A 27,574-nucleotide genomic window follows, 5' to 3' on the forward strand; every position below is an offset into this window, starting at 1 on the left:
TACAGCTGAAGAACTTACTTTTATTCTTATGGTTTTATACTAGGAAGTCAACATTTAATTTAAAAATCCATTGCTCACAATTTATAAAAAAAAAAATTTAATACTTAAAGTGAACATCAACATCCTATGCCTCCAAATTTTATTTATCACTCTTCCTCAAGTCCAAAGAAAATGATTTATTTATTATGTTGCACAGACAGCACAGTCCCACTGACATAACACTTCGTTTGAAGTCCTACACTCATATCAGAATTAAGAACAGCCAGTATCAAACTGGCCTGAAACCTGATTGTGTTCCTGGCTCAGGGTATCTGTAATAAATGTGTAAATCCATACTAAAACACAAAATAAACTAGGGTGTGTTTATTTTATTAAAAACTTTTCACAGTAGAGTAAAACTAACATTAAAATCTTAACAAATTTCAATCATATGGTGTTCTATCCAAATAACTTTCAAAATGCCTTACTAACTGTGAATCAATGCAAATAACTTCATGTAGGATCTTTTTCTTTTTAAAGTTTGCCCAGCATTTCAAAATGGTTACAGAATTAATAGAACTTTTAAAATGTCAAAAGTACGCTATACATATTGCACTTTTCTACTAGGCTGGGCTAGTATCTTCCATGGCAAGATACCAAAACTACTGAATAAAATACACTTTTAAATCAATAGGTACTTGATTAATTTCCCTGAAATTATCAACATTATTATCAAAATCTTCCAGGATTTTGTAAGATTTGATTCTTTAAACTATAGTTTTAAAGTTTAACTTGAGGGGAAAAAAAACCCTCATATATCTGACTTTTTTTGGTCCTTCAGTGACCAAAGAGAATTTTAAACAAATTATGCTTTATGTTTCCTGGCTTAATTATAATAAAAAGCTATACTTTCTATTATCCAAATTTTAAAAAAAGTATACTAATCAAAAAGCTATTAATTTTGAAATGTTTATGTATGTCTGCCTGTAGGTCCCCATGGAACCTTTCCAAAGTTTGTTAATCAAGAAATTTTAATCAATGTAGTAGAATCAATTTAGGTAAAGAAAAAATTATTTTTGCAAAAATAAAATCACTTCCCAAAATGCTTGACAGAAACAAGCTATTCATTTTCATTTGTATTCCACTGAAGACATTACTGAAATCTGTCCAATGGTTTATTTCCAAGTGGTCCACTATGGAATTCTTCGGAATGTTTTAAGATTGGCTGTAGCTAGAGTTCTGACTTCCATTTGGACCCTGCTCTCCTTCACTGTTCAAGTGGGGAAGAAAGAGATTTTATACCAATTAAACAATTCATTTTCAACAGCCTGAAAAATCTACTAATTTTTAATTTAGTTATTCTGTGGCACAATTCTCATATAACAAAGATATTTCTGATTGTAAGACACAGATGTGAAAAAATTAAAATCCAGAAGACTAACATTTGGTTTTATGTTTTTATTTTTATGGAACTTTGTGCGCCTTCACATATAACAAACATACTGGAAATTAGTGTCCATATATACTCAGAAAACTTAAATTAGGGTATGGTTTTTCATTGTCATTACAGGTATCACTCAACATAGAGATTAGAGCTTCTTGCAAACAAATTTCCTGTAAGATTAAATCCTACATATAAAATCCTACTCCTTTTGACTAATTATGAAAATCAAGACGTGTTCTTCCAAAAAAATTTGTTTTCCAAAGGCATAGTAAAATCATGTAAATACAGCAAACTATGTTAGAAAGAAATATGGTAATTTCCTGGAAAATGCTGAATATTTAAAATAAATATAACTAAAAACTGAATACCAGTAACTGTGGCAATAGGATTATTGCCTTATCCTGTCCATCATCATCTTGCAGCTTCAGGCCCTGCCACTAGTGGAGAATCATTCAGGGAATTTCTGTAAAAAATGCATCCAAAGGTAGCTGTTTGAATGACTGCCTTAAACAGCTCCTTGTATATAAGTCAATTATTATTTTTTTCCAAACTGTAACATTAACTTTATCAGCAACAATCTACAAATCTATGTTAATGTTATATAACTCAGTTTTCTAGATAAATGATTAAGATGAGTAACATTTCTTTACTTCCCTCTGTAGCTTGACCTCCATCCCCAATGCCCCCAATCTACATTTGTTTCTTATTTAATGGCCTTTATTTAGATTTTTTAACAGTTGGACCCCATAAACTTATATGATATTAAGGCATTTTGCAAGAATTGCAATGCTTGAATTTGCAGAACAATTTGGGAAAAAACAGTTGTAATGGCTGTTTTAGAGAAACAAGTTGGTCATCCATAGTGGTATTAGTATAAATTCAAGTTTTAAAAATCTTCCTAACATTTCTCCATATATAATGGGCTTAGTATCCTATAATATACCCCCCCAAGGTAGCATTTAGAATGAGTCAACATCAAGTTACATTTTCAGGGAGGTACAGCAGACCCTTGACATTTCTGAGAGATACTAGAGGAGAGCTTTACAAATCTATCACATATTCCTCTGTAAAATGCAGAATTTAACTAGAATTCTAACCAAATGCTTGCTTAACCTTTAATGATCCAATACATAATGAATTATTTTAGTGGCCAAGTTTATTTGAATATAAGCTGTATTCATCATCACTATATAACCTGAATTTGCCTGGTCTCTAAAATTGAAATTATGGTAATAAAAGTTAAATGATAATGTTGCAAGCTATACAGTATAAGCACTGTATGGATGAAGATAGTGAGGATAAGGTCAGGTTATATAGCAAGTCAACTAAGTCCTTGGTAAAAGAAGTTGTTGAACCAGGTAGCAGAAAAGGTGAGTGGGAAAATAGATTTATTTCTCAAATGACCTTAAAGCTCACATACTGAAAATGTTTTTAAATTCAGGTAGGTTCCACTTAGCTTTTACTAATTCTATTTTCCAAACTTTTACCTTTTATTAAACCAATTCTTAAGGCTCTCTCTCTCAGTGTCCACTCATCCCTGCTATCAGTTATTCCAGGCCCATGAAATCTTTACCATCACTTGGCATGCAAAATGTATAATTATCTTCACTTCTTGTCTAAGGAAGGAAACTTCTTAAAACCATTCACTACATTCTTCCATGATCTTACTGACTGGAATTTTGTCTTCCGATTTCTGTTTACTTAAATGAGAAGCAATAGTGAACTTGTAATGTTGGCCAAGATCAAAGTTAGTATATTGATGTACTTTTTTATCATGTTGAGTGGATATGGGACACATAATATCCATTACACACAATGGTTTTGTACCTCGACAACTGAGCTGGTTTTTCTTAGTTTAATACTTTTTCCTGCCTATACAACCATTGTTCTACAATGAACTTCTTCAGTTATAAAATTATCATATTCATAGCAATGTGAACAGCTGACACTACCTCTGCTATTCTTTGCAGCATGCATAAAATAATAGGTCTTCTAATTCTTGAAACAATATTCAAGGGTTACTTGGCCTTTGCACTTCTTACTTCATAAAAATGTGTACAGAAGTTCCTGGATCTTTTCTGACAGATGTGACATAGATCCAGGACACAGTCTCACAATAAGCTAACTACGCTCCTAAACTTATAGAATTTTTATCTTCTCACTGGGCAATTTTTTCAATAGCTAAAGCATTCATTTTAAGATTTAGGAATTTGCTTTTTCTTTCACTGAGTATGAGACTTGGTTTCACTAAAGATGCAAACAAATGCTGATTTTGACACTACTACAGAATTTATCCTAAACTGTTTTCTGGCTACAAACTATTACTCTCTTCTTCTTTCCACTTTCTCTCTTAGCATTAGCAAGTGGTTTTAGGGTAGAGGGAAAAATCATTTTTCACAATGAAACAATATTCTTATTGCTGCGTCAGAACATCTACATAATCCAGGGTGAACAGAAAACAATAAAACCACATAGAGCTTAGAATGCTAGGAACATCTAACTAGTGTGACTAGGCTCACTCACTAGCTATGTCAGTGAATTCTCAGTTATGACGGCACTTCAGAGTCACCTGGGGAACTTTTAGAACTACTAATACCTGAGTTTTTCCTCGTACCATTTAAAATCATTTTTTAAAGTAGGCCCAGTCACGTATATTTTTTAAAAATATTCCCACCTCAAATGACCTCAAATGTACAGCGAGGGTTGAGAACCACTGAACTAAGTGAACAGATAATTTATCCATGGCTCTTAGGATCACTCAAAAGTTAAAGTTCTTTATCCTTACAATATCAGATAAAACATCTAAAATTTTTTAAAACTGCTAATGAAATCTATAAAACCAGGGTAAAAGCCAGTTGGGGCGGGGGGGGGGGGAAGTTGGCATAGAGTCAGTATGACATGGGACTACTACAGAATTCTTTATCCCTGGACTTCAAATAAACTTGCCTAATTCTGTTCCATCTAAATGTCTTTGGATTATATGGCCATATGTTGAGGGATACCTGTAATAGACCTGTCATTTCACTAGGAAAATTTACTAAATAGATGATGAGATTATTGTATTTTTTGAGACATAAATTAAAATAATAATTAGGAATCATGAAGTTTTGGAAGAAATTTTAAGAAAATGCTATAACAAAACAATATAAGAAAGAATATTACAATATAGTATGATTTATATACTTAAATGAAAGCAATCATTAAAGTCTACAAAGTACCTGTTTGGGGGCGGTTTTGGTTTCGGCATCTTACTAAGAATAGTTGCCATCTCTTTTCTCTCATCAAAATTCTTCCATTGTTCATATAGTTTTAAAATAACCCTGATTATTTCCAAAATCTAAAAGAAAATATTTGAAAGGTTCTCAGTGATAATAACAATCAACATTTAATATATAAAGATCACATACTAGGCATTCCCAAAAACAAGGAAAAGACAGAGCCTCTGTAAGTATTTAGCTTAGATTACACAATCCTAAATCAATTTGAAAGTGGTGTTTTTCACTACGCTTCTATTTAGGTTTTTCTGCCTAGCCTCTCATCTTTCAACATATATACCATGTCCATCCTTTTCCATTTCTGCAATTGGATTCACTCTATCTGCAGGTATCTTTTTTTTGTTTTAATTATTTAGAGAATACTTTATTAGTTTCTGTAATTGCAGGTATCTTAAACCAAACAAAATTACTGTTCTCAGAAGCAATTACCTAATCCTATAGAATACCAAGGAAACGGGCCCCGCCAGAAAAGGGGCTGCACCCTCGCCCTACAGGCCCCGCACATTTGTGGGGAACCTGGTAATAAACCACTCCTGGACGACCTGTTTCTGGGTCATGGCTTTGTACGTAGCAGAGCAACTTCCTCGCTGCGATCTATTGATCTATTTAAAGTCAGCCCACGACCCAAGGGTTTGTCCAGGGGCTTCTGCGCTCCTCTCCTGGGAGAGATCGGCCTCGCGCGCCCGGCCCCGGAGCGCAAGGCCGGCTGCCCCGGAGTGGTTTCTGCTGCGGCGTCGGAGCGGTGGCGGGTGTCTCGCGCCTGCGCCCGCCCACCGGCCGGGCCTCCTCCTCGCTCCGCTCCTGGGCGCGGGTGGGGCTTGGCCGCCGGGCACGCAGAGGCGCCCATCCCGACCGGCTTCTCCCGCAAGGGACTCGCGTCTCTGCGGCGACCGCACCCCGCCGCGGGTTACCCTGGTTAGGGACAGGGTGAGGGAGAGGTGAGCAGGACCACATCCCCTTTCCCTGGGGGGCTGCTTGGAATAGAGGTTCTATTCAGGAAGGAAAATGCCACTATAAAGCACATTTCTAGAGCCTCAAGTGTTTCAATTTAATGGAAGGGAGTGACACAAGATGTTGCTTTGATACTCTGTTAACTGCTCTTCACACGAGTTAAAGTACTCAAAAGTGGCAGCTTCAAATAACCGTCCAAGTTTCTTAATTAGCCCTTTCTTACCTACCTGGGTAGATCTATTACTGGATTAGTTCTAATGCCATAAACATTTCAGCAGAAAAGGCAGAAAAATGGGCAAAAACCACTTTACCAAGAGATAGGATGTTCCACAAGTTCACTGTTAATTAGTGGTTTTAGATAACTTTTAAAGTAATCCTGGAAGGTACAGGTTTGCAACCAATCAAAACAAATATTTACCATTGTGTTTAACCCTAAATCCAAAACAGAAATATAACCTAACTCTCAATGTCAACTCTTCTTGCCAAACACATCCCGTAATATTTTTTCACCCATAATCTTTTGAGCCTTATGGACATAATAAGATTTTAGGCTTGAGATAAGTAAATATGACATCACTTTAAAAAAATTATATTCGGCTGAGAGAATTTTAAAGAATACCTTCTCCATATCCACAGAAAGCTCAGCAAACCATTGTCTGGCATCTTTCTGCTGTACAACACAGGCTACATGGAGGCAAGCTGGAAAGAAAATGAGAGGCAATTGCCCATGTTTAACTGCAAACTTGGAAGATAAGGACTTAGAATTAAAAAGATTTTCACTTAGAATTTTCGTGTGTATTTTCTAATATTCTTTTATAAAATTAAATTACTTCATACAATAGTTACCACTGACCATCTCATTATTTAATATAAGGAGAAAAAAATTACTAAACTACATTAGTCTTGACAGTTTCTGCTCTGCACTGTATGCCATTCATGCTGTAGTTCCTTTGAGAGTCAAGGGCATATTAGCGAGGTTAAAGTCCAGGGAGGAGATTAGAGCAGGGGAGTCATCCCTGAACAGCCGTACAAAGTAGTGGTCAAACTTCACCCAGAAGTCAGTGTGACAAAACAAAGAGCCAATCAATATGCTGAAAAGTTTCAATAATACTGTTTCAATATTTCAGTTAAAAGTGATATTGCCATTGCTTTTTTTTCCCTTTACGTTATTAGCATATAATCAAGTTACCTGAAGACTGGGCACACTGATATAGAAACCAGTGTTGTAATCAAATAAAAGTTAGAAAAAAATTTAATGCATTTTATAGCAATAGTGAACAAACTAACAAAGACAGTAAAAGAGCCCAAAGACAACCATCTATATCACAATTTTGCCTAAATCAGCTGATCTTGAGCAACCTGGCTATCCTGACACACCCCAGCCTGTAAAGAGATATACTCCCTGGTCCAGTCACCCATGACTTTGCTAAGATGACATTCTAGGCAAACAGTGACTAAACTGTGGACTCACACAGTGGCTGCCCCAGGTCAAACAAGGCTATAAAGTGAGGCTTAGGACAGGGGTATAAACAGTAAATTAGAGACAGAGTAGGCATCCTAAATCCAAACTGGGGTGATGCTGGGAGGAGTGGATGGTTATCATTAAAGATGTGCTATCTGAGTCAAGCCTCAAAAACAAAGAAAAGAAAAAAATGGGGGGCATATAGGAAGAGACAATGGTATATACAAGTGGTATAGAGAGGCTGGGGATTTTAACCATAAATTGGGAGGAGTGTTATTGAAAGATTTTAATTGGGGGACAAATTCTGCATATTAAAAAGCTCACTCTAGCTCAGAGTTTCTCAACTTTGTCATTATTGACTTTTTTTTTGAGGTACTGGGGCTAGGGACTGAACCTGGGAACTGAGCCACATCAGCTCCCGTGAGTTTTTTGTTTGCTTGTTTGTTTTTTAGAAGGCACCCGGAAATGAACCAGGGACCTCCCATGTGGGAAGCAGGCATCCAACTGCTTGAGGCACATTTGCTGCCCACTATAGACATTTTGAGCTGGACAATTTCTTTGTTGTGGCAGACTATTCCTTGCACTGGAGGATGTTCAACAGCATCTCTGGCTTCTACCCACTAAATGCTAGTAACATCTTCTACCCTCACCCCTAGTCATGATAACCAAAATCACCTCCAGACATTACCAAATGTCCCCCTTGGTGGGGCATAAAATTATTCCCTACTGAGAACCACTAGCCTATCTTAACAGCGGGACGGATAGATTGGCTCTGAGCACAGGGATGCTGGAGGCCAATTTACCAGGAGACTGCTGTGGTAACCTGGATAGAAATGAGATGATGGCTATGATATTGCAAAAGGGACAGCTATAGGAGACACTTGAGAGGAAGGCATGATAGGTGGTGGTAACCAACTAGATGTAGATGTTGAGGGAGGTGAAAGCACCTGATTGCCAGGTTTCCCACTAAGGTTAACTGACTAGAGCTATGCACCAAGCTAGCAAAAACATTCAAAGGAGAATTATTTGGGGAGAAAAGTGATGAGTTCAGTCCTGACCACTGGAGTTTGAGGGACTGGTGCAATATCAAATGAAGTTATCTAAAAGGCATATAAAGAACTGGATATAAAGAACTGAAGCACAAAAGCAACACTTTGGCTAGAGCAAAGAATTTAAATGTCTCAGTACATAAGAGATAGTAGAAGTAGTCTCTGGGAGACTACCCAGAGGAACACAGACAGAAGGATGGCAAGGATGTGGCACATTTTGCTATTTCCTCCTTCCTACCCACAAAGATCCCAGCATTCCTTCCAGAGAATCCTTCCAAATACAGTACCTATAAGAAGCCTCCAAGTACTACAAATTAAGTATAACCTATGTGCCATCCCTGATGTAAGAAAGCTTGAGGAATATCAATATTTAGGGAAAAAATTAAAAAAGAAACCAATGATAGTAAGTAAAAGAATGGGGGAACATCAAATGAATAGTCACAGAAATCAACAGAAGGAACGGAAACTAACAAGTGCCTAATGTAATACGAGGTATTATTTGGTGCTCTATAAGATAGCTCATTTAATTCTTGCAACCACTCTACACAGAATTATTAGTATTCCCCATTTTACAATTAAGGAAACAAACTCAGAAAGGTTAGATAATTTTCCCACAATTGTAAAGGAAGCAAAGTTTAAACCTAGGACTATCTGACTCCAAAGATTATATTCAAACCGATTACAGCACTACCTACCACACATTGTAGAACTACAGTTAACGTCTCCCATTTAAAGGCATTAAGGATCAAAGATGCTCCTTTACTCAATCTCTGAGGACTTACTTGGGCTCAGGAAATAAAAGGTAGGCCTGGTTATTTTATTCAATGAGTTACAACTAATATTAGCAGGCTTAATTCTGAACTTTTACCCCTGAACTAACAAAAATGTTCCATTCAGACACAGATTAAAATTATTTTAGGTGATTTTTTTTTAAAACTTACTAAAAAAGTGAGGTGGGTGGACAAAATCCTGATTTGTGACATTTGCTGTTCATATTATTCAAAGTTCACATGCAAGGATTAGTCTATTACTTCATGGAACATAAAAATATAAAGTACAATAGAGTGAAATTTATTTTAGGATGACCTAAATAGGTTTAAAACAATTAAATTATGTATTTAATTAATAAAGGTATACCATACTTACATACCTAAAGCTATCATGAAAGGAGGATATAGTAGGCAAAGATCCGTTCTGTAGGTATCATTCACTATCCTCCTACAGAAATGTAAATCATATTATTATTGAAAGCAGAACTACCTCATATGATTGTTCATTTCTCCCCAGAGCACGCCAGATTGCCCATCTTTATATTACTAAAGTATAGATATAAAAGGTGAAAATATCAAGACAAAAAGATGGATTCATGAATGTGATAATGAATAAGCATATTTTAATTAACAAAATTAGAGCCAAATATATTTTAAAATTTTAAACCTCGTAAGAAATTATTTAAAATAAACACATTTTTCCAATTTTTCAAAAACTGGAAAGAAATTAAATAGAAAACCAGAAATTACACAATGAACCTGTATGCTGAATACCAACAAAAAGACTGATTATTTTAAATAAAATTTGTCTTAATTTCCATGTAAACAGTGCTTTTTACACAAATTCAAATTTTAATGGGAATATTTATTCAACAGATAACTTAAGATCTTTACGATTTTAGCCATTATTCCACTTTTGTTGTTAAAATTCAACAAGCAAATATTCTGCTCAGCATAAAATATCTAGGGGCACTAGTTTAATGACTTTAAAATTACAAAGCTTCATATTTAGTTGTCACCCTTTCTATCTAATAACATGTTACACTATTAATAACTTCTGTTCTAATTACCATGCAAGGGGAAGCAACATGTCTTCTTGGCCCATGTCCTGCACATACTGGAGCAAAGGTCTATAAGGATGATACACTATCAAGCAACAATCCTAGAAACAGTTTAAAAAATGTGTATGTATAAAAACAGATTTATTACAACACAAAAATGATATCATTACCCAACTGATTTTTAATTGTGTATTTCAAAATGAATTTTTCTAACTCACGCTTGCTTCCCTTTTAATCTCCTAAGCAAGCAGTATGACAGCCCTAAACTCTAATAGTGAAGGCAGTGCTCTCTCTGGAATATACCTTGGTAAATCGGTTGGCAGTCAGTCAGCATCCATCCCCTTAGAGACTCAAAGTGTCACATCTGCAACACACTGAAACCTCTTATTAGCCTATAAATCCATAATTCCCAACTGGAGGAGCAGAATTCTGCCAAAGACATAATCTATCTTTAAATCACACCGCACACATATACAAATTGTGCAAATAATTTACAGTGGTTTAATGTCCTGGCTGGATTCCTTTTAAACCTTTTGTTACAGTTACCTACTAATGAACAAAAAAGTTTTCCCATATTAAGTAGTATATCTGAATTATTTTACAAGCTTCAGTGAGTACATAGGTGATGATGTTACTAGGCTATTATTTCACCACCATGTATCACTTGAATGGTTTAAAACAGACCTTCCTACAAATCAATTTTTTTAAAAGAATTTCTGACTTTATTATTTGAAAATAAATTTCACTCTATTAATCAGAGAAAAGAGATATACTTACCATTAGTTCTAAAAGATAGAATTCACATTCTAATATCTGTTAGGGTTAAAAAAAAAAAAAGGGCATCAATCAAATGTCAACACAAACTCAAATTAGACGAATCTGCTTAGTAAAATATAAAATGTATAGATATGTTATAGCAATTTATCCCAAATTTTTACTAAAACAAAAAAAAAATAAGAGCTTACATTAGAATAAAATATGTGATAAGAAATTATTTTAATATATTACTCATGCACTTATGATTATAAAACATTCCAATTCCTACAAGGAAAAGTCAGCCTCTTACAAGCATTCGTATTACTTATTTTTATTTAAAATATCCTATATAAACATCAGATTTCCAATACACTCTCTACCAAGTAAATAAAAAAATCAATCACCTTCACTTAAATGTTATTACTGATATATTGTAAGTCAGTAAATGGAAAGAATACTGAAGATGTAATTTGAAAAATACAATTTAAACAGACTGAACAAACCTCTTGCAAGATGACAGAAAAACATGTCTATTAAAATGTCAAAAGAAATCTATAACATTTTAGAAATCTATAAATGTCAACAGAAATCTATCTTGTAAGTTATCATATAACTTACAAAATCTATCTTAGATGTTTTTCATATTGTTCCATTACAGTAGTTCTCAGCCCTAACTACACATTAGTTTCACCTGGAGCTTTCAGAAAATACTAATGCCTGGGAGCCAACCAAAAAATTCTGATTTAATTGGACTTATTATTAAAAATTATTTAAAAAGTTGCCAAGGTAATTTAATGGGCAGCCAGCACTGGTAATCATTATTAAGAAGTATTTTTAAAAAATGGTATGTGCTATTTAGCTGTAACTTAGAACTAATGTCTAAACTTTTTATTCTTATAGTATCTGAAATGCAAATTTCTGTGACATTATTTAGTTTATTCTAATATAAAATCGAGCTAGTTCATGTGTAACCTTGACAGTAGTTTTATTTCATACAGTATACTTACATGGTTCATCCTATAAGGAAATTCCTTTGGAAAGGCATATGAAAATCTAGTTTTTACTGCAGAAAACAAAAAACAACTTAAACTGAGAAAATGAGCAAGTGAATAAAAAAATCCTTTAACATAGTGTAGAAAATTAGTGTAAGAACTAAATCATTTCAATAGAGCTCTTGGAGATTTTAGGGAGTCAGGTTTTTGTTTGTTTTCCAGGGAGGGGGGAAAGACTAGGTAGCAGAAAGCCGTAGGTTACTACCTATATTATGATTAGAGAGCTTCAATTTTATATTTTGTATTAAGAAAGGGTTCTTGATGCTTAAAAAATAAAAGGATTAAATTTTTTTAAAGTAACTTTTTCTCATCTCTAAAATCTGTCCAGCTCTAGAATGGTATGTTTCAATTCTCCAATGATTTAGCTTAGAAAGAACACAGGCTGTAATGTGTTTACAAATCTATTTCTCGTTGGAAGGATAATACACCAAAACATGTTAACAGTGATATCTCTGAGATTTAAAGATAGTTTTTTTCCTACTAATCCACACTTTCTAAACTTTCCATAATGAATACACTAGGGCTTTTATCTCTCTTTTGTTTCCTCTCCCTCACACAGTTTGATTACTCTTGGTCACTAAGAAACTATAAATGAATTAAAAAAATAACATCAATCCCCCATCTCCTCAAAGCTCTCAAAAATGTATACAAGACATTATTATGCAACGTTTAATTCCATCAAGTGAATATTGGCAAGTTCTAGTGAATCTGTAACTTGAGCCCTTCCTTTTGCATAATGTCCAGTTGACCTCACTGAAATTAAAAGGAAATTTCACTTATTCTAAGTATTTTTCAAAATTATTTGTTTTGTAAATTGGGTATCCTAAGTATCCTAACAGCTAGTTTAGATCCATAACATCTCCCAAGATTTGATGGGAGGTAAAATGCCATTTTTATCACGTTATCAAGGATATATACTATCTATATGATTTATGACTGCTGATGTTGACTGATCCTGGTCACTTGTCTAAAGTAGTGTTTGTCATGTTTCTCCACTCTAAAATTACTCTGCTCTCCCTTTCCAGAATGTACACTTTGGAAGGAAGTCACTATGTGCAGCCCACAACTAAGGAATAGAGATTTATGCCTCCTCTCTTTGAGAACAGAGTGTCTACATAAATTATATGGAACTCTTCTATAGGGAAATTTGTCTGTTCATTTATTTATTTACATCAGTATGTACTCATGTAACTTTGGGTTACAATGCAACGCTACTTTATTTTACTGCTCAAATTGTTCCAGCTTTGGTCACTGGGAGCTTGCTCCTGTATCCCCTTCAAAGCAGCTTCTTTATTTTGGGTCCATTCTATATGGTATTAAAAATCAAGATCTGGGCACTAAATGTACTCGTTGTTAGTAGGACATCATTGCTTACAGCTGACAGAGCAAAGAAATATGTCTCTATGGCCAGTATACATACACATATCTATAAATATATTTCTATAAGTAATCATATACATCAATATTAAGCTGAGTATGAGTTAATACTGGTATCTCCAACTCTAGTCCATTACCACATGACCCATTCTAGACTCCTTCCCTTGCTTATCTCTAAATTTCCACTCCAACAGTAAGAAATCTGGTTCCCAGCTTCCATTTACTTAATTGTTCAATTCCTGTATACATGTATAGCAATATCAAATTGTTATTGTGAACCTCCATGCTAAATAACTTTATCAATCAGGGTATAATGATTATGTGTAGTTCCTTTTGTCTTTAGTCTTACAAATTTCCAAAGTTACTTAGGTCAGCACCTTTCATCTTGCCCCCCTCACTGAGGTGGTTTCTGGCTTCTACTCCCACCCTCATAGTGTCTAAAGAACTATATTCTCTCTCAAAGGTCCCTAACACAAGACATTGTGAAACCTTGTTTATTTTTAAAATTTTATTTATTCCCAAATTTCTAACATTGGACTCACATTTTTATAAGGATGTTCTAGTGATATATCAAGACTTGGAATGTCCAAGACTATACTTCATCAATGTGATATTTGTTGGTATATTAATTTCTACAGTACAAATGATTACCAATCTATTGTCCTTAACAGATTAAGATATGAAGTAGAACAGAGAATTTTATAAATTAATAATTTCATTCTTCTTAGAAAGGGGAACAGTCCAAAAAATATGAAGATTACTCAATTTGGCTCATAAACATAAAAAACACAAAAAGCTTTCCTGTGTCTCTCCTATGTAGATCACAGAAGTTAAAAAAAGATAGTCTGAATTATCTTTAGTTAAGTGATGCCTTTTTGCTTGACCTATGAAGATGGAGCATAGCATAATGTTAACTTGTTGTGTATAGTAATTTAAAATTGCTACTTTACAACGTTATCTCCTTTAATGTCATGACTCACAGGCAGTTAAGCCCCGAACTTTTTTAGAGAATGAGATTAAGCAATGTGCTCAAGGTTATGCAGCTGCTTAGAGACAGAACAGGGGCTAAAAGTCAGCCTTTTTACAAGTCAGGCTATAGAGTCAGCATTTTTTTCTTTATCGTGTTTTTCAATATGGAGGGAATATACATAATATTCTAACAAAGACATACATTATAGTTGCTAAAAAAGTACTTCATTCCACCCACAAAAATGACATAATAGTTAACCATTAGGAAGCAATAAAATATTGCAAAATTAGGAGACAAATCTCTACCCTTACTGTAAAATTAAGAAACTGATTTTCTGGATCTATGATTACTATACATTTTAAACATTAAAAATAATATCTTAGAGGTTTTAAGGTAAGTGGTTAAACAACAAGAACAACAACAACAAAAAAACCCACTTTTGCATTTTAACTTTACTTTAGGGAAACATTCTAGCTATAAAGCTGACCTGGGGATATTTAAAATAAACTCAACTAATTTCTCACAGTCTCATAAACTGAAAAACATCTATATCCTATGGAGTTTTCTTGAGAATTACCTCCTCAGAGCAGGATATACTTTTTGCACTTACATACAGAAGTAGCAGCAGCAGTCAGTCTTGTATTTGAAACTACTCCAAATTCCTAGAGAAAGAAAAGTTGATGAGCTCATGAACATAATAACCAAATGAACATAAGGGTATTTAAGGTGTATTCAAAATAAAGTATTTCCTGTGTTTCCACCACATTTATATTCTGCTCATCTTCCACCTACTTGAGGTCTGAAGTGCTTAAACAAATCTCTAAATGTACTACCTTTCCTTAAAATTACTACAATTTAAGACAAATTTTAGCAGGAATATTTTTCAGATTTTACACTTAAATGCAAGAATATCAAGTATACTTTCTATTCAATTGAACTTGTACTAAAAAACAGGTACTTCATGCCATTTAACAATAAAATAGCTGAATATCTGGAAAAGATAAACTTGAAAATCACTATACAAAGACCATCCAAGCAATTACTAACCTTTTCAGAACAGGGAAACAAGAACAACATAGTATAAGATATTGTCTCATTTAATTTCAGATTAACCTTGTAAGATTCTAAAAGTCTTCACTTCATTTTAAAACAGAAAAAATCAGGACTGGCTCCTTAGTCAACAAAAGAACCTAAATTAAATATCCAGTCTAGTCAATTACCTTCAATGTACATCATTTTGTGGGTGAGTGTAAGTGCCTACATATATTTATACTTCCATTTAAATCTCCAACCATAATAACTGAAAACTAAAAGGTCAGTGCCTGAGACATCTCCTGAAAGACCATCTCTATACAATTCCCATACAACTGGACAAAATACAGAAAGATTTGGCTTAGTTACAGTTTGTTAAATGCTATAACTAAATCTTAAAGGATACAATTTTTCCCCAGTAACACTTCTTTCTTTAATCAAAAATCTTAAGTGAAAATTTTCACTCAGTAAATCATGTAATAAAGTGCTACTCAATAAATCATATAACGAGATATTTAACAAGACAAATTTAAAACCCCAAAATTTTACTTCCTTACAAGTGTAGACGTTTATATAGATTTTGTCTTGGTATCCCATACTGGTTGTGTTTCACATAAATAAAATTATATGGCAATATTTGGAAAAACCACTCTATTATCAAAGCTTTTTATAAAATACTTTCTTTTCCTTTAAAGAACTTAACAACAAAGCTAGTTCTCCTTTCTTAAACTACCACTTACAATCAGAAAACCTTAAATGTCTAGAAAGTTTTTTGTAATATTATTTGCAGTAGAGTGAACTCTTTTTGTTTCAGTAACACATAGGAGAATGTGATAGATAATGCTAAATAATGGCTAAAACAAAACTATATCAAAATGGGTACCAAAAGGAATGTAACCTTACCTAGCCACATTCAAAAACAATTACTATTCTTATGACAATGTCCCAAAATATAAACACAATATAAAGGTTTCAGAACACTAAAGACTGCATGGAGTAATTGATGAAAAACAGCCAAAAGCTGCTATTACTGCCTGCATTTTATCTGAACTCTCTCAAAAACACTGGAAAGGTGCATTAGATGAGTAGAGGTTGAGATTCAGTCTCAGCTACAGGTTACCCTCTCTTCTCTCACTCACCTGATTTCTCTACCCTTGTTGGAATTTATATTTAGCTATAGCCTACTTACCAACTGTTTAATCTCGGGCAAGTTTGTTTGTTTTTTTTCTTTTTTGGTCGGGGGGGGGGGGGCAAGTTTCTTAACCACTCTGTGCCTTAGTTATCTCATCTGTAAAATAGGGGCAATACTACTATATATCTCATAGTTTGTTAAGAAGATTAAATCAATTAATATTTGTTAAAGGACATAGTACGTGCTACAGAACTGTATGTTAAATGAATATATAAAATATGTATTTTCTTTGATTTTGCAGTAATTTCAGTATTTTGCATAAATCACCATCTACAATTATTTTTACAAAGGTAATGTGGAAACAGGGAGCGATTAACCAATATACATTAACAATACTTTGATGAAGAACAGAAAATTACTTCATACCTCTACTTTGGATGCCAAAAACACACATGTAGGAGCCATTAGTACAGGATCGATACTTTTCAGAGAATACCTAAAATAATATAAAACCAAGTTAAATGTCATTCATCTAGAAAACTCGCTGGAAAAAAGTAAACATAACTCTAGCACAAACACATGATTCATTTATACTAAGATTAGTCAACATTAGATAAGGGTTTCATGTAGGCACAACTTGGAAATAAAACAGCCTTACCTCGCATAGAATCTCTTGAAATAGACTGTAGCTGTGGCAATAACTTGTTGTCTTAATTTAAGATGTTCACCTAGTGCTTGGATAACTAAAAGGAAAACAATAAAGTTTTAATTGTTCTGGTATCATTATAATAGTAACATTAAATAATAACTTCCACATGGTTGAATTCATTTTTAAAAAGGGAAAAACCTACACAAGCAATAATGTTCACTTGGATGACAGCGGTCTGGCACTGGGATTTGCAAATTTGTTAAAAAAAAAAAAAAAGGTGAGTATGCACAAACAAAAAATTGAAATTCTCCCTAGTGAAAATTATTCTTGCATTAAGAAAGTAGAATAATTATTTCTACTCTATCTTCTAATTACTTTTAATGTTTTTCATATTATCTTTATAATAAAGAAAAAAATATGAGATAATCCATCAAACTAGTTTTAACTACCACTTTATACAATTTATTTAAAAAACAACAACAACAAACCATAATCAATCCCCAAAATAACTGGAAATTAGGTTTGCAGCAGGGTAAACTGAAGATCAGAAAGATCAAGTAACAAAACTACCTTGTGACAGGGCCAGGATCTTCTGACTCTTAAATCCCATTTCCTCCAAAACAAAGTTAAGAATGACCAATTTAGGACATTAATCCAAAGACTCATTTATCCTCAAAGTACCCTGCTTTAGCCAAACATTAAACTGGGTTTAATAATGAATTATAAAAACTTAGGGAGATTAACACTTTCAAATTGTCTTGAGTGCCTCTAACATGTGAGAGTCATTAAAACATTTAGACAATTACAAAACTTATTAAAAGATAAAGTTGTAAAAAAAAGAATACACATATGAATAAAAAAATTTAATTCAGAGGTAAAGAAAAAGTTTACCATTTGTAAAAAATATTTGTAATTTCCAATATTCTTCTTCTGAGAGAAACTTTAAGTCCTTTTGGCGCTCCTTCAACAGATCTTGTTTATCCAAAATCCATTGCAAACTAGAAGTAAAGACGTAAAGACATGCTTAAAAAAATGTCAATTTTTCATATTCTGAGAGGTACAAAGTACAAGAGGTAATACTGAAACTCCAACACTGAGAATTATCTCACTAATAAATGTAAATATAACCCTGAAAAGATTTCTGGCTAATCTTTTCTCTCCTCCTCCTAGGTCGTCTCTCTGTTACCAGTTTATACTGTATTCGTTGATTCTAAGACTGGTGTCATGATACATCTTTCAATCAATGATGTCTTAGCATTTTACTTGGAATCATGTGATAAATAAAATACTGGTGCATCTTATAATTGATAGCACCTTAGATTTGATATGGTATATTTTTCTCAGTTGTTCATGATTAGGGTAATTTCCCTACTTCACGAATTATAATCAGGTTAAGAGCTGCTTCAGAATTTATTACATGCTAGCCCCTCCTGCCACTTGTCAAATGTAGTATTTTTTAACTATAGATATGAAATTGACATGATCCAAAAAAACTAGTCAACAACCTTTTTTTTTTGGTCATTCAGTATGTATGGGAAGCCTTTTTATGTCAGAGAATTTGTTATTCAGCATCCTTTTAAATCACATTTATTTTTATTTTATTTTGTTTTTTTAAAGATTTATTTATTATTTATTTCTCTCCCCTTCTGCCCCCAGTCCCCCCATTGTCTGCTCTCTGTGTCCATTTGCTGTATGTTCTTCTGTGACCACTTCTATCCTTATCAGCGACACTGGGAATCTGCCGCTGTGTCATCTTGCTGTGTCAGCTCTCCGTGTGTGCAGCGCCATTCCTGGGCAGGCTGCACTTTCTTTCGCACTGGGCGGCTCTCCTTACGGGGCACACTCCTTGCGCGTGGGGCTCCCCTACACGGGGGACACCCCTGCGTGGTACCACACTCCTTGTGTGCATCAGCACTGTGCGTGGGCCAGCTCCACACCGGTCAAGGAGCCCTGGGGTTTGAACCACGGACCTCCCATGTGGTAGGCAGATGCCCTATCCATTGGGCCAAGTCTGCTTCCCTTAAATTGCAATTATAAAGCATTATGCAGGGAAGCAGATCTGGCTCAACTGATAGAGTGTCCGCCTACCATATGGGAGGTCCAGGGTTCAAATCTAGGGCCTCCTGACCCATGTGATGAGCTGGCCCATGCGCAGTGCTGATGCACTTAAGGAGTGCCGTGCCATGCAGGGGTGTCCCCTGTGTAGAAGAGCCCCACGTACAAGGGATGCACTCCACAAGGAAAGTCAACCTGTACGAAAAAAAAAGTGCAGCCTGCCCAGGAGTGGCACCACACACATGGAGAGCTGATGCAGCATGATGACACAACATGAGAGACACGGATTCCCAGTGCCACTGACAAGAACGCAAGCAGACACAGAAAAACACACAGCAAATGGACACAAAGAGCAGACAATTGGGGAAGAGGGGGAAAGGAGAAATAAATAAAAATAAATCTTTAAAAATAAATGCCAAATCTTAAAAAAAAAAAAAAAAAAAAAAAAAGCATGATGCAGGGGGTGGATGTAGCTTAAGTTGTTGACTGCCTGCTTTCCAGGTATAAGATCCTGGGTTTGATCCCCAGTACCTCCTGAAAACAAACAAACAAAAGAAGAAAAACAACTCTCATTGGGGTGTGGATGTAGCTCAATGGTTGAGTGCCTGCTTCCATGTATGAGGTCCTGGATTCAATCCCTAGGATAAAAAGTGTTATGGATGGGAAGCAGATGTGGCTCAACAGATATAGCATCTACCTACCATATAGGAGGTCCAAGGGTTCGATACCCAGGGACTCCTGGCTCATGTGGTGAGCTGGCTCAGCGCAGTGCTGCTGCACGCAAGGAGTGCCAGCCCACGCTGGGATACCCCCGTGTAAGGGGGCCCCCTATGCAAGGAAAGCCGCCCCACACAAAACCACAGCCTGTCCAAGAGTGGTGCCACACACATAGAGAGCTGATGCAGCAAGAAGACACAACAAAAAAAAGAGACACAGATCCCCGGTGCTGCCTGATGAGAATATGAGTGGACACAGAAGAGCAAACAGCTAATGGAGGGAAAGTGGACTTGGCCCAATGGATAGGGTATCCGTCTACTACATGGGAGGCCCGCGGTTCAAACCCCAGGCCTTCTTGACCCTTGTGGAGCTGGCCCATGCGCAGTGCTGATGCGCACAAGGAGTGCCATGCAGGAGTGCCCCCCATAAAGAGAGCCGCCCAGCACGAAAGAAAGTTCAGCCTGCCAAGGAATGGCGCCCCACACGCGGGGAGCTGACAAAGCAAGATGACACAAGAAAAACACAGATTCCTGTGCCGCTGATAACAACAGAAGTGGACAAAGAACACACAGCAAATGGACACAGAGAACAGACAACTGGGGGAGGAAGGGGAGAGAAATAAATAAATCTTTGAAAAAAACAAAACAAAACAGTGAATGGACACAGAAAGCAGACAACCAGCGGGGGGGCGGGGGCAAAAATAAATCTTTTAAAAAAAAAGCATTATGGATGGGCCATTATTTATTTAACCATGCCTATCTGATGGCACAAAGGCTATCATTTTTCACTATTACAAATAATACTTTAATAAATATATTTGCCATTCATCCTTGTATATTTGATGAAAAATCTACTTGCAATAAATTCCAAGAAGTGGAACTGATGGGTCAGTTTTGTAGTTAACTTTGATACACACTATCAATGTGCCCTCCATAAAAGTTATACCGATTTCCATTTCTATTAACAGCTCATCAATATGTTTTAAAATATTTAACCCGGAGTCGGACTTGGTCCAGTGGTTAGGGCATCCATCTACCACATGGGAGGTCCGCGGTTCAAACCCCAGGCCTCCTTGACCCGTGTGGAGCTGGCCCATGTGCAGTGCTGATGCGCGCAAGGAGTGCCCTGCCACGCAGGGGTGTCCCCCGCGTAGGGGAGCCCCACGCGCAAGGAGAGCCGCCCAGCGCGAAAGAAAGTGCACCCTGCCCAGGAACGGCGCAGCACACACACACGGAGACCTGACACAACAAGATGCAACCAAAAGAAACACAGATTCCCGTGCCACTGACGACAACAGAGGCAGACAAAGAAGATGCAGCAAACAGAAACAGAGAACAGACAACTGGGGTGGGGGGAAGGGGAGAGAAATAAATAACTACATCTTTAAAAAAAATAAAATATTAACCCTATGGTTAATGTTAATCTTTTAAATACTTTACAATTTAAAGGCAATAAGAAATATCTCTACAAGATTTTATCCCATTAGTTTACTTCTGAGGTTAAACATCTTTCCAAGTCTTTATCGGCCAAATTGATTTCTTCTTTTGTAGAGTGTAATTCTAATACAAGCACTTTCCTAATGGGATAGTAATTTTTATAATTAAGAGAGCCTTCTGGTTTAAAATTTGTATATAAAAAAAAATCATTTATCAAATATCCTGCAGACATTTCCAAGTTTATCATGACTTCTCAATATTTAATTAGTTGCAATACAGAAATTTGAGTCGCTTTATTCATTCGAATTTACCCATCCTTTTTTACGAAGCTATGTTTGTTATGCTTGGGAAGGCCTTCACTGATGCAAAATGATAAATATATACATACACCCCCATATTTTCTAATATCCTTAAAGCTTTATACATTCAATTTGTCATCTATTTGGAAAAGTAGGGGTCCAGCTAAATGTTTTGTCAAATGATTATCCAAATGCAAGAATTTTCTGATTTATAATTCCATAATATTTGGATCTTTTTATAATTTCCTATTTTTTCTTTGTTCTTCCTATTTCTATGACTTGCTATTTCAAAACACATAAAATTAGAGAAGCAGATGTGGCTCCTGTCTACCACATAGGAGGCCCATGAGTCCCAGGGCCTCCTGGTGAAGACAAGCTGGCCTGTGCAGCGAGCTGGCCCAGGCAGTGTGCTGGGCGCAGCAGAGAGCTGGCACAGTAAGATGAAGCAACAAAAAGAAACACAGAGGAGTGACAATAAGATACACAGCAGACCAGGGAGTTGAGGTGGCGCAAAAGATTGAGCACCTCTCTGCCACTCCAAAAGATCCCAGGATTGGTTCCCAGTGCTGCCTATAGAGAAGACAAGCAGAAACAGAACACACAGAGAATAGACACAGGAAACATACAGTCAGGGCAAAACAACAGGGGGAATAAATAAATCTTTAAAAAAGATTAGGTACTTTCTAAAAAATAAAACGAAATCTAGTAGGGGAAATACTTCTTTGTTACTATTCTTCAGAAATTTTCTGGCTATACTATCACAGTTATTATTGTATGACTTGAACTCTAAAATCATTATCAAATCCCAAAAAAGGAAAATTGCATCAAAATTCTGCTTAGGATTATATTAAATTTGAAGACAAATATAGGGAGAAATGACATCTTTATAATACTAGAGTTCAAACTCCATTTATTTGTCTTTATGTTCCACTATAGAATTTTAAAGTTTTTTTCCTATAGGTCTTGTAAATTTACAAAGTTTATTCTTAAGTATTTTATATTTTTGTTGCTTTTGTAAATGATATTTTTCTATCATTTATTTAGTAGAAAGCCTTTCAGTTATTTTGTAACTGATTACCTTAAACATGTATTGCTTCTAATAATTTTCAGTTAACTCAGTTTTCCAATTGTTTTTTTCTCTAAATACTGATAATTTTGTCATTCTTTTTTTATCTCATTCTCCAAATAACTGCTTTGACTAGCATTTGCAGGACAATGTTGTACAGGCACTCTGATTTTGCTAACACTTCACTAAACTATCTCTTGTTGATGCTTTGATAATGTTTTAATCATTTTAATGAAGCATATTATTTCTGTATGTATTTCTAGTAAGAGCTTTAGTCAAGATGAGATGTTAAATTTTACTAAATGTCATTTCGGCACCTTCACTGTTTAACATACTTCTACATTGATTACAGTTCTATAATAAAACCCACTGTCATTTTTTATTATACTTTTAATATAATGTTAGACTCCACCTCATATTTTTTAGGTACTGAGGGCCAAGTATTGAACCTGGGACCTTATATGTAGTAAGGTAACTGGTGCTCAACCACTGAGCCTTAGTTCTTTGGTTTGTTTTGCTTGTTTTTTGTTTTTGTTTTTTCAGGAGGCACTGGAAACGGAACCACGGACCTCCTATGTGGGAAGCAGAAGCCCAACTGCTTGAACCACATCCACTCCTCATTTTATAATTGTTATGATGTCTGTGTCAATATGTTAAAGGGTTTCTAGGGCTATCTTTGCTAGATTTTGTTATCAGTATTAAGGTGACTCCATAAACAGAACTGGAAAGGTTTCCTTCTGTATTTGGGAACTGAAACAATTTAAAGAATTTACCCATGAAATAATGTGGGTCTGGAACATTTTTAAGTAACTCTTTGATAATTTTCCTAATTTGTTTGGCTTTCAAATGTATTACTGTAGCGATAACACAAAGGTGTATCTGGGTTTGTTTACCTTATTCCTAATTTTGTATTTTTGTAACATTTTTTCTCTAGCAATAGTTTATAGTCTATTGTTTTGGCTTTCCCTTTAAAAGAACCAGCTCTTAAAACCTGACATTCTTTTTTTAATATACTAGTACGTGTTAACTTTGTCTTTCCTTAAGTTTCCTTCTTAATATTCTTAAATAGAATATTTAACTTTTGTTCATTTTCAGTTATTCAGAAGGTTAATTTTCTTACAAATTCAGCTTTAGTCTATGACGCATAGATATGGGTAGATAACTGACCTCATTATATTATTTTCTAGAAATAATGTTAACTGTTTTCAGTTTCCTTTTTCATACAATACAGTAACCGGATTTGGGTTTGAGGTTTTTATTTTTGTTACCTATCTGTTCATTCATTCATTTGATCAACCAACAAATATTTATTTAGTGCCAATTTAACTGTAATGTGGTCAGAGAATGTGCTTTCTTCTATTTCAACTTCCTGAAGTAGATTGTGATTTGGTCTGTCCTAGATTTATCATTAATTCCATCTCCACAAAATCCTTTTGGAAGATAAATTTCACAAACAAATATTTTTAAAGTTTTCCCCACAACCTTTTGTATGGAGGGGAAAAAAAAGACAAATACTGCAATTTATCAAATTTAAGATTACACTGATCGTAAGACTAAGCATCATTTCACGTGCTACTAAAAAAAAATTGCCATGCTGATTACAGAGATGTTAAAATGTGAATCTTAGAAGCCATGATATACAATGTATTTCATGTCAATTTTCCTTCTTCACCAAAATCTTTGATATGTACCTAAAGCAATGATTTGTCATAATCTTTTGTTTATCAAGACTTGATTGTCTTGTCTTTCATACTTGTCACCTTTTGCAGATCAGGGACTCCATCTGCATATGGCAAAGTGGCCCTTCTTCCAGAAGTATTGAATTGGGAGGCAGGGATTTAAAAAAAAAAAAAAGCAATTTCCTGTAACAGTTTTAAATATTGAGAAGTAAAAAAATATTGTTTTAATAATGACAAGAAAGGGAAGAGGATTTGCTCAACGGATAAAAGTGTCCACTACCACATGAGAGGTCCAGGGTTCAAACCCAGGGCTCCCTGACCTGTGTGGTGAGCTGACCCACAAGCAGTGCAAATGCGCGCAAGGAGAGCCTGCCATGCAGGGGTATCCCCTGCGTAGGGGAACCCCACGCACAAGGAGTGCACCCTGTAAGGAGAGCCACCCAGCGTGAAAGAAAGTGCAGCCTGCCCAGGAATGGCGCCGCACACACAGAGAGCTAAAGCAGCAAGATGACGCAACAAAAAGAAACACAAGATTCCTGGTGCTGCTGATAAGGATAGAAGCCGCCACAGAGGAACACACAGCAAATAGACAGAGAGCAGACAACTGGGGGAGGGGGGAGAAATAAATAAAATAAAGAATCCACCACCTACCACCAGGTCATGAAGAAATTTTCCTATAATTTCTTCCAGAAGTTTTATGGTTCTTGCTTTTATTTTTAGGTTTTTGATCCATTTTGAGTTAGTTTTTGGATAAGGTGTGAGATAAGGGTCCTCTTTCCTTCTTTTGGCTATGGATGTCCAATTCTTTCAGCACATTTGTCGAATGGACTGTTCTGCCCGAGCTGTGTGAGTTTGACAGGCTAGTCAAAAATCACTTGACCATAAAAGTGAGGGTCTGTTTCTGAACCATAAATTTGGTTCCACTGGTCTGTTGTGTCTGTCATTATGCCAGTAGCATGCTGTTTTTACCACTATATGTAGGTAATATGATTTCAAGTCTGGAGATGAGGACTTGCTTTTCTGTTTTATGATGTTTCTGGCTATTCAGCACTCCTTACCCTTCAAAATAAATTTGATGATAGCGTTTTCTGTTTTTTCTTTAATGCTGGTGGAATTTATATTGGGGAATCCCCTATATTTTTTAATGTAACATTTTGTGTAATCTATGTATCTTTTAAAAATAAATTAAAATATATTTAAAAATGACAAGAATAAATAAAATCATACTGAGAATGCTTGTCAAATGAAAGGCAGGATTTTTTTTACTTGAAAAACTTTTATAACTTCTTACAATCAACAGTTCTTTCAAAGTTTACAAAAATAGCTGTTCTCCCCTACCTAAACTTTCTATATTTTAACTTTGTCCAAGCAAATATTTCAGTGAGTGAAAAATACCACAAAATAAAAATGACAATCAGATGTATAGCTCCTGTAACATTTCATTTTCAGAGAATCTCTTTAAAGCAAGAGAAAAATCTGCTTTTCTGAAAATAGGTTTCTGAGCCCTTTGTTCCTTTTTTCCTTCTGTATAGGACCAAGAAAAACATGTTTTGAATAGGAACTTATGCTATTCATAGAATCTAAGTTAAAATTACAGTTACCAATCCTCTTTTAGTATTAAAAATTATTTACTACTCTAAAACAGTCTTCTTTATCAGGTTCTGTTCATCTTTCACCTACACAGTGCAAAGTCTAATCGATGTTTAACAAGCCCATCACTCACCTTTCTGACTGCTTAAACAAATTATTTAGAGAAAAACGTTTTTAATATGGTCTTCCACGGTCACTGACAGAAACAAAAACTTATACATGAAAAAGGCTAAGGAACTCGACACACAAAATCATTAGAAAGCACTTACAACGAAATATAAGACATGGACTAATGAAGTAGATACAATTTGAGATCAGATGCTCTATACCTTAACAACATAAAACTCCATCTAGGCATAAACTGGTGGCAGGAAGCGACTGGTGACAGAAACAAGTTAGATTCCGTTCCTTCTTTGCAGTATTATTAAATCCACTGAAGATAGTGGATGAATAACAAAAAAACACAATGCTGAACCACGGACGAGCTCACAGGCAAAAGCGAGCTACAACAGTCCGGAGGAACCAGAATCACAGGCCAGAACTGAGACACACTTTCCATACCTGTGCCCATTCCATCCCACCCCCACGGGCCTAGTTAATGCAACAATCTTAAATTACACTTCTAACCTTTCCTCCCGGGAGACGAAACCTCCTTCCCCCATCTTTCCAGCTCACAGATCCTTCCCCATAAACCCGGTTAGGGAGCGAGAAGAAGCAAGTCGACTCAATGAAGCGAATCCCGCTTCCGGCTGCCGCTGCCTCCAGGAAGACCCCGCAGCGCTAGGGCCATGAACTGGAAACCAGATTAAGAGGAGTCGCAGGCCCCGTCCTCACCACCCTCCAAGAGCCGGCCCGGGCCGGGAAAACGGTGAATACTTACTAGTGGGAGCTCTGCCAAAAGTTCCCAGCCATGGAACACAGTTTGCCCTGATAAAAAAATACCAGCCGGCGGAGCGGCCCGCGGAGCGACCATAGACCCAGCGCGCCCGGTAACCGCGCTCCTCTATCTAGTCAGCTCCGCTCCGCTCGGAAGCGGCGACGGCAAAAGGAAGGGGACGGCCCCCTATTCTCATAAATGCCGGACGGCAACACGCAGCTCTGTAAACCCGTTCCGTAGGACAAAAGTTCCGACACGCCCGGCGGCTGCGGAGGAAACCAGCAGAGAGGAGACTGCAGGCAACCGCCCAGGAATTGGAGACAGGAACTGGGGCTTACTAAGGGTCGCAGCGGGCTGAAGGCTCTCGCGAGAGTTTCACGCAGTTCCGGTTTAAAACACGAGGTTGGGTCGTCTGCTGGGAATATCAAGGAGAAGTAGGGCAGTTGTGTGTGGTGGTATTCCACCTTTAAGGCCTCTAGGAACTCACAATGTCGTCGTAATAAAGCATGATAATTTTCTGACTAAACTTCAGTCCTCCCCGGGATTGAAAAGAGAAGTAAATGGTGATTGTTTTGACTTCACGGACCTACCAAGACCTGCAGGCACTAAACCCGATGCTTTCCTAATGGAGTTGTTTTGGAGTGATTAAAGAGCCAGCTTTTCAGAGTAATCGTGTTTTCTTTTAATACCTGACACCCACCAGTTTTGCAGAACATCCAAAAACATTTTCAGGTATATGCCCACTAAATAGAAACACACCGCAAAAAATCAAAATGCAATAATTTTATAAAATGAAGAGTTTATAATTGCTATTATCACTGTAACATTTCATTTATTGTAAAACCTCTATTTTTCTAAATAATTGGACACCCCTGAAAGTTGTTCATAGAAAACCT

The 27,574-nt window shown here is 35.9% G+C and overlaps 1 protein-coding gene across 2 annotated transcripts; it reads right to left on the bottom strand.

Moving 5' to 3' along the window:
- On the bottom strand, positions 1-27,034 carry CCNC (cyclin C). 2 transcript variants are annotated; one of them, XM_012527302.4, is made up of 13 exons: positions 26,682-27,034; positions 17,851-17,957; positions 16,969-17,053; positions 16,737-16,806; positions 14,757-14,808; positions 11,755-11,810; positions 10,769-10,804; positions 10,001-10,092; positions 9,311-9,378; positions 6,269-6,348; positions 4,642-4,760; positions 1,792-1,886; positions 1-1,249 (listed from the first exon to the last, which is right to left on the bottom strand). In XM_012527302.4, the coding sequence occupies exons 1-12, from the start codon at positions 26,711-26,713 to the stop codon at positions 1,835-1,837; spliced, it is 849 nt and encodes a 282-aa protein (XP_012382756.1). In that variant the 5' UTR covers positions 26,714-27,034; the 3' UTR covers positions 1-1,249; positions 1,792-1,834. The 2 variants fall into 2 exon arrangements, with proteins under 2 accessions (XP_012382756.1, XP_004485136.2); XM_004485079.4 differs by lacking the exon at positions 1,792-1,886.
- Positions 27,035-27,574: the final 540 nt, after the last annotated feature.

The sequence above is a fragment of the Dasypus novemcinctus genome, chromosome 11 (genome assembly GCF_030445035.2).
Source record: "Dasypus novemcinctus isolate mDasNov1 chromosome 11, mDasNov1.1.hap2, whole genome shotgun sequence".
Lineage (NCBI taxonomy): Eukaryota > Metazoa > Chordata > Mammalia > Cingulata > Dasypodidae > Dasypus > Dasypus novemcinctus.

What these genes read in the sequence shown, in the direction of transcription:
- CCNC (XM_004485079.4), bottom strand. Translation starts at nt 26,713, where the DNA reads ATGGCTGGGAACTTTTGGCAGAGCTCCCACTA. An exon ending in TTCCTTATAGGATGAACCAT is followed by an intron (nt 10,805 to 11,754) that starts GTAAGTATACTG and finishes TAACCCTAACAG; the next exon opens with ATATTAGAATGTGAATTCTA. An exon ending in ATGTTGCTTCCCCTTGCATG is followed by an intron (nt 9,379 to 10,000) that starts GTAATTAGAACA and finishes ACATTTCTGTAG; the next exon opens with GAGGATAGTGAATGATACCT.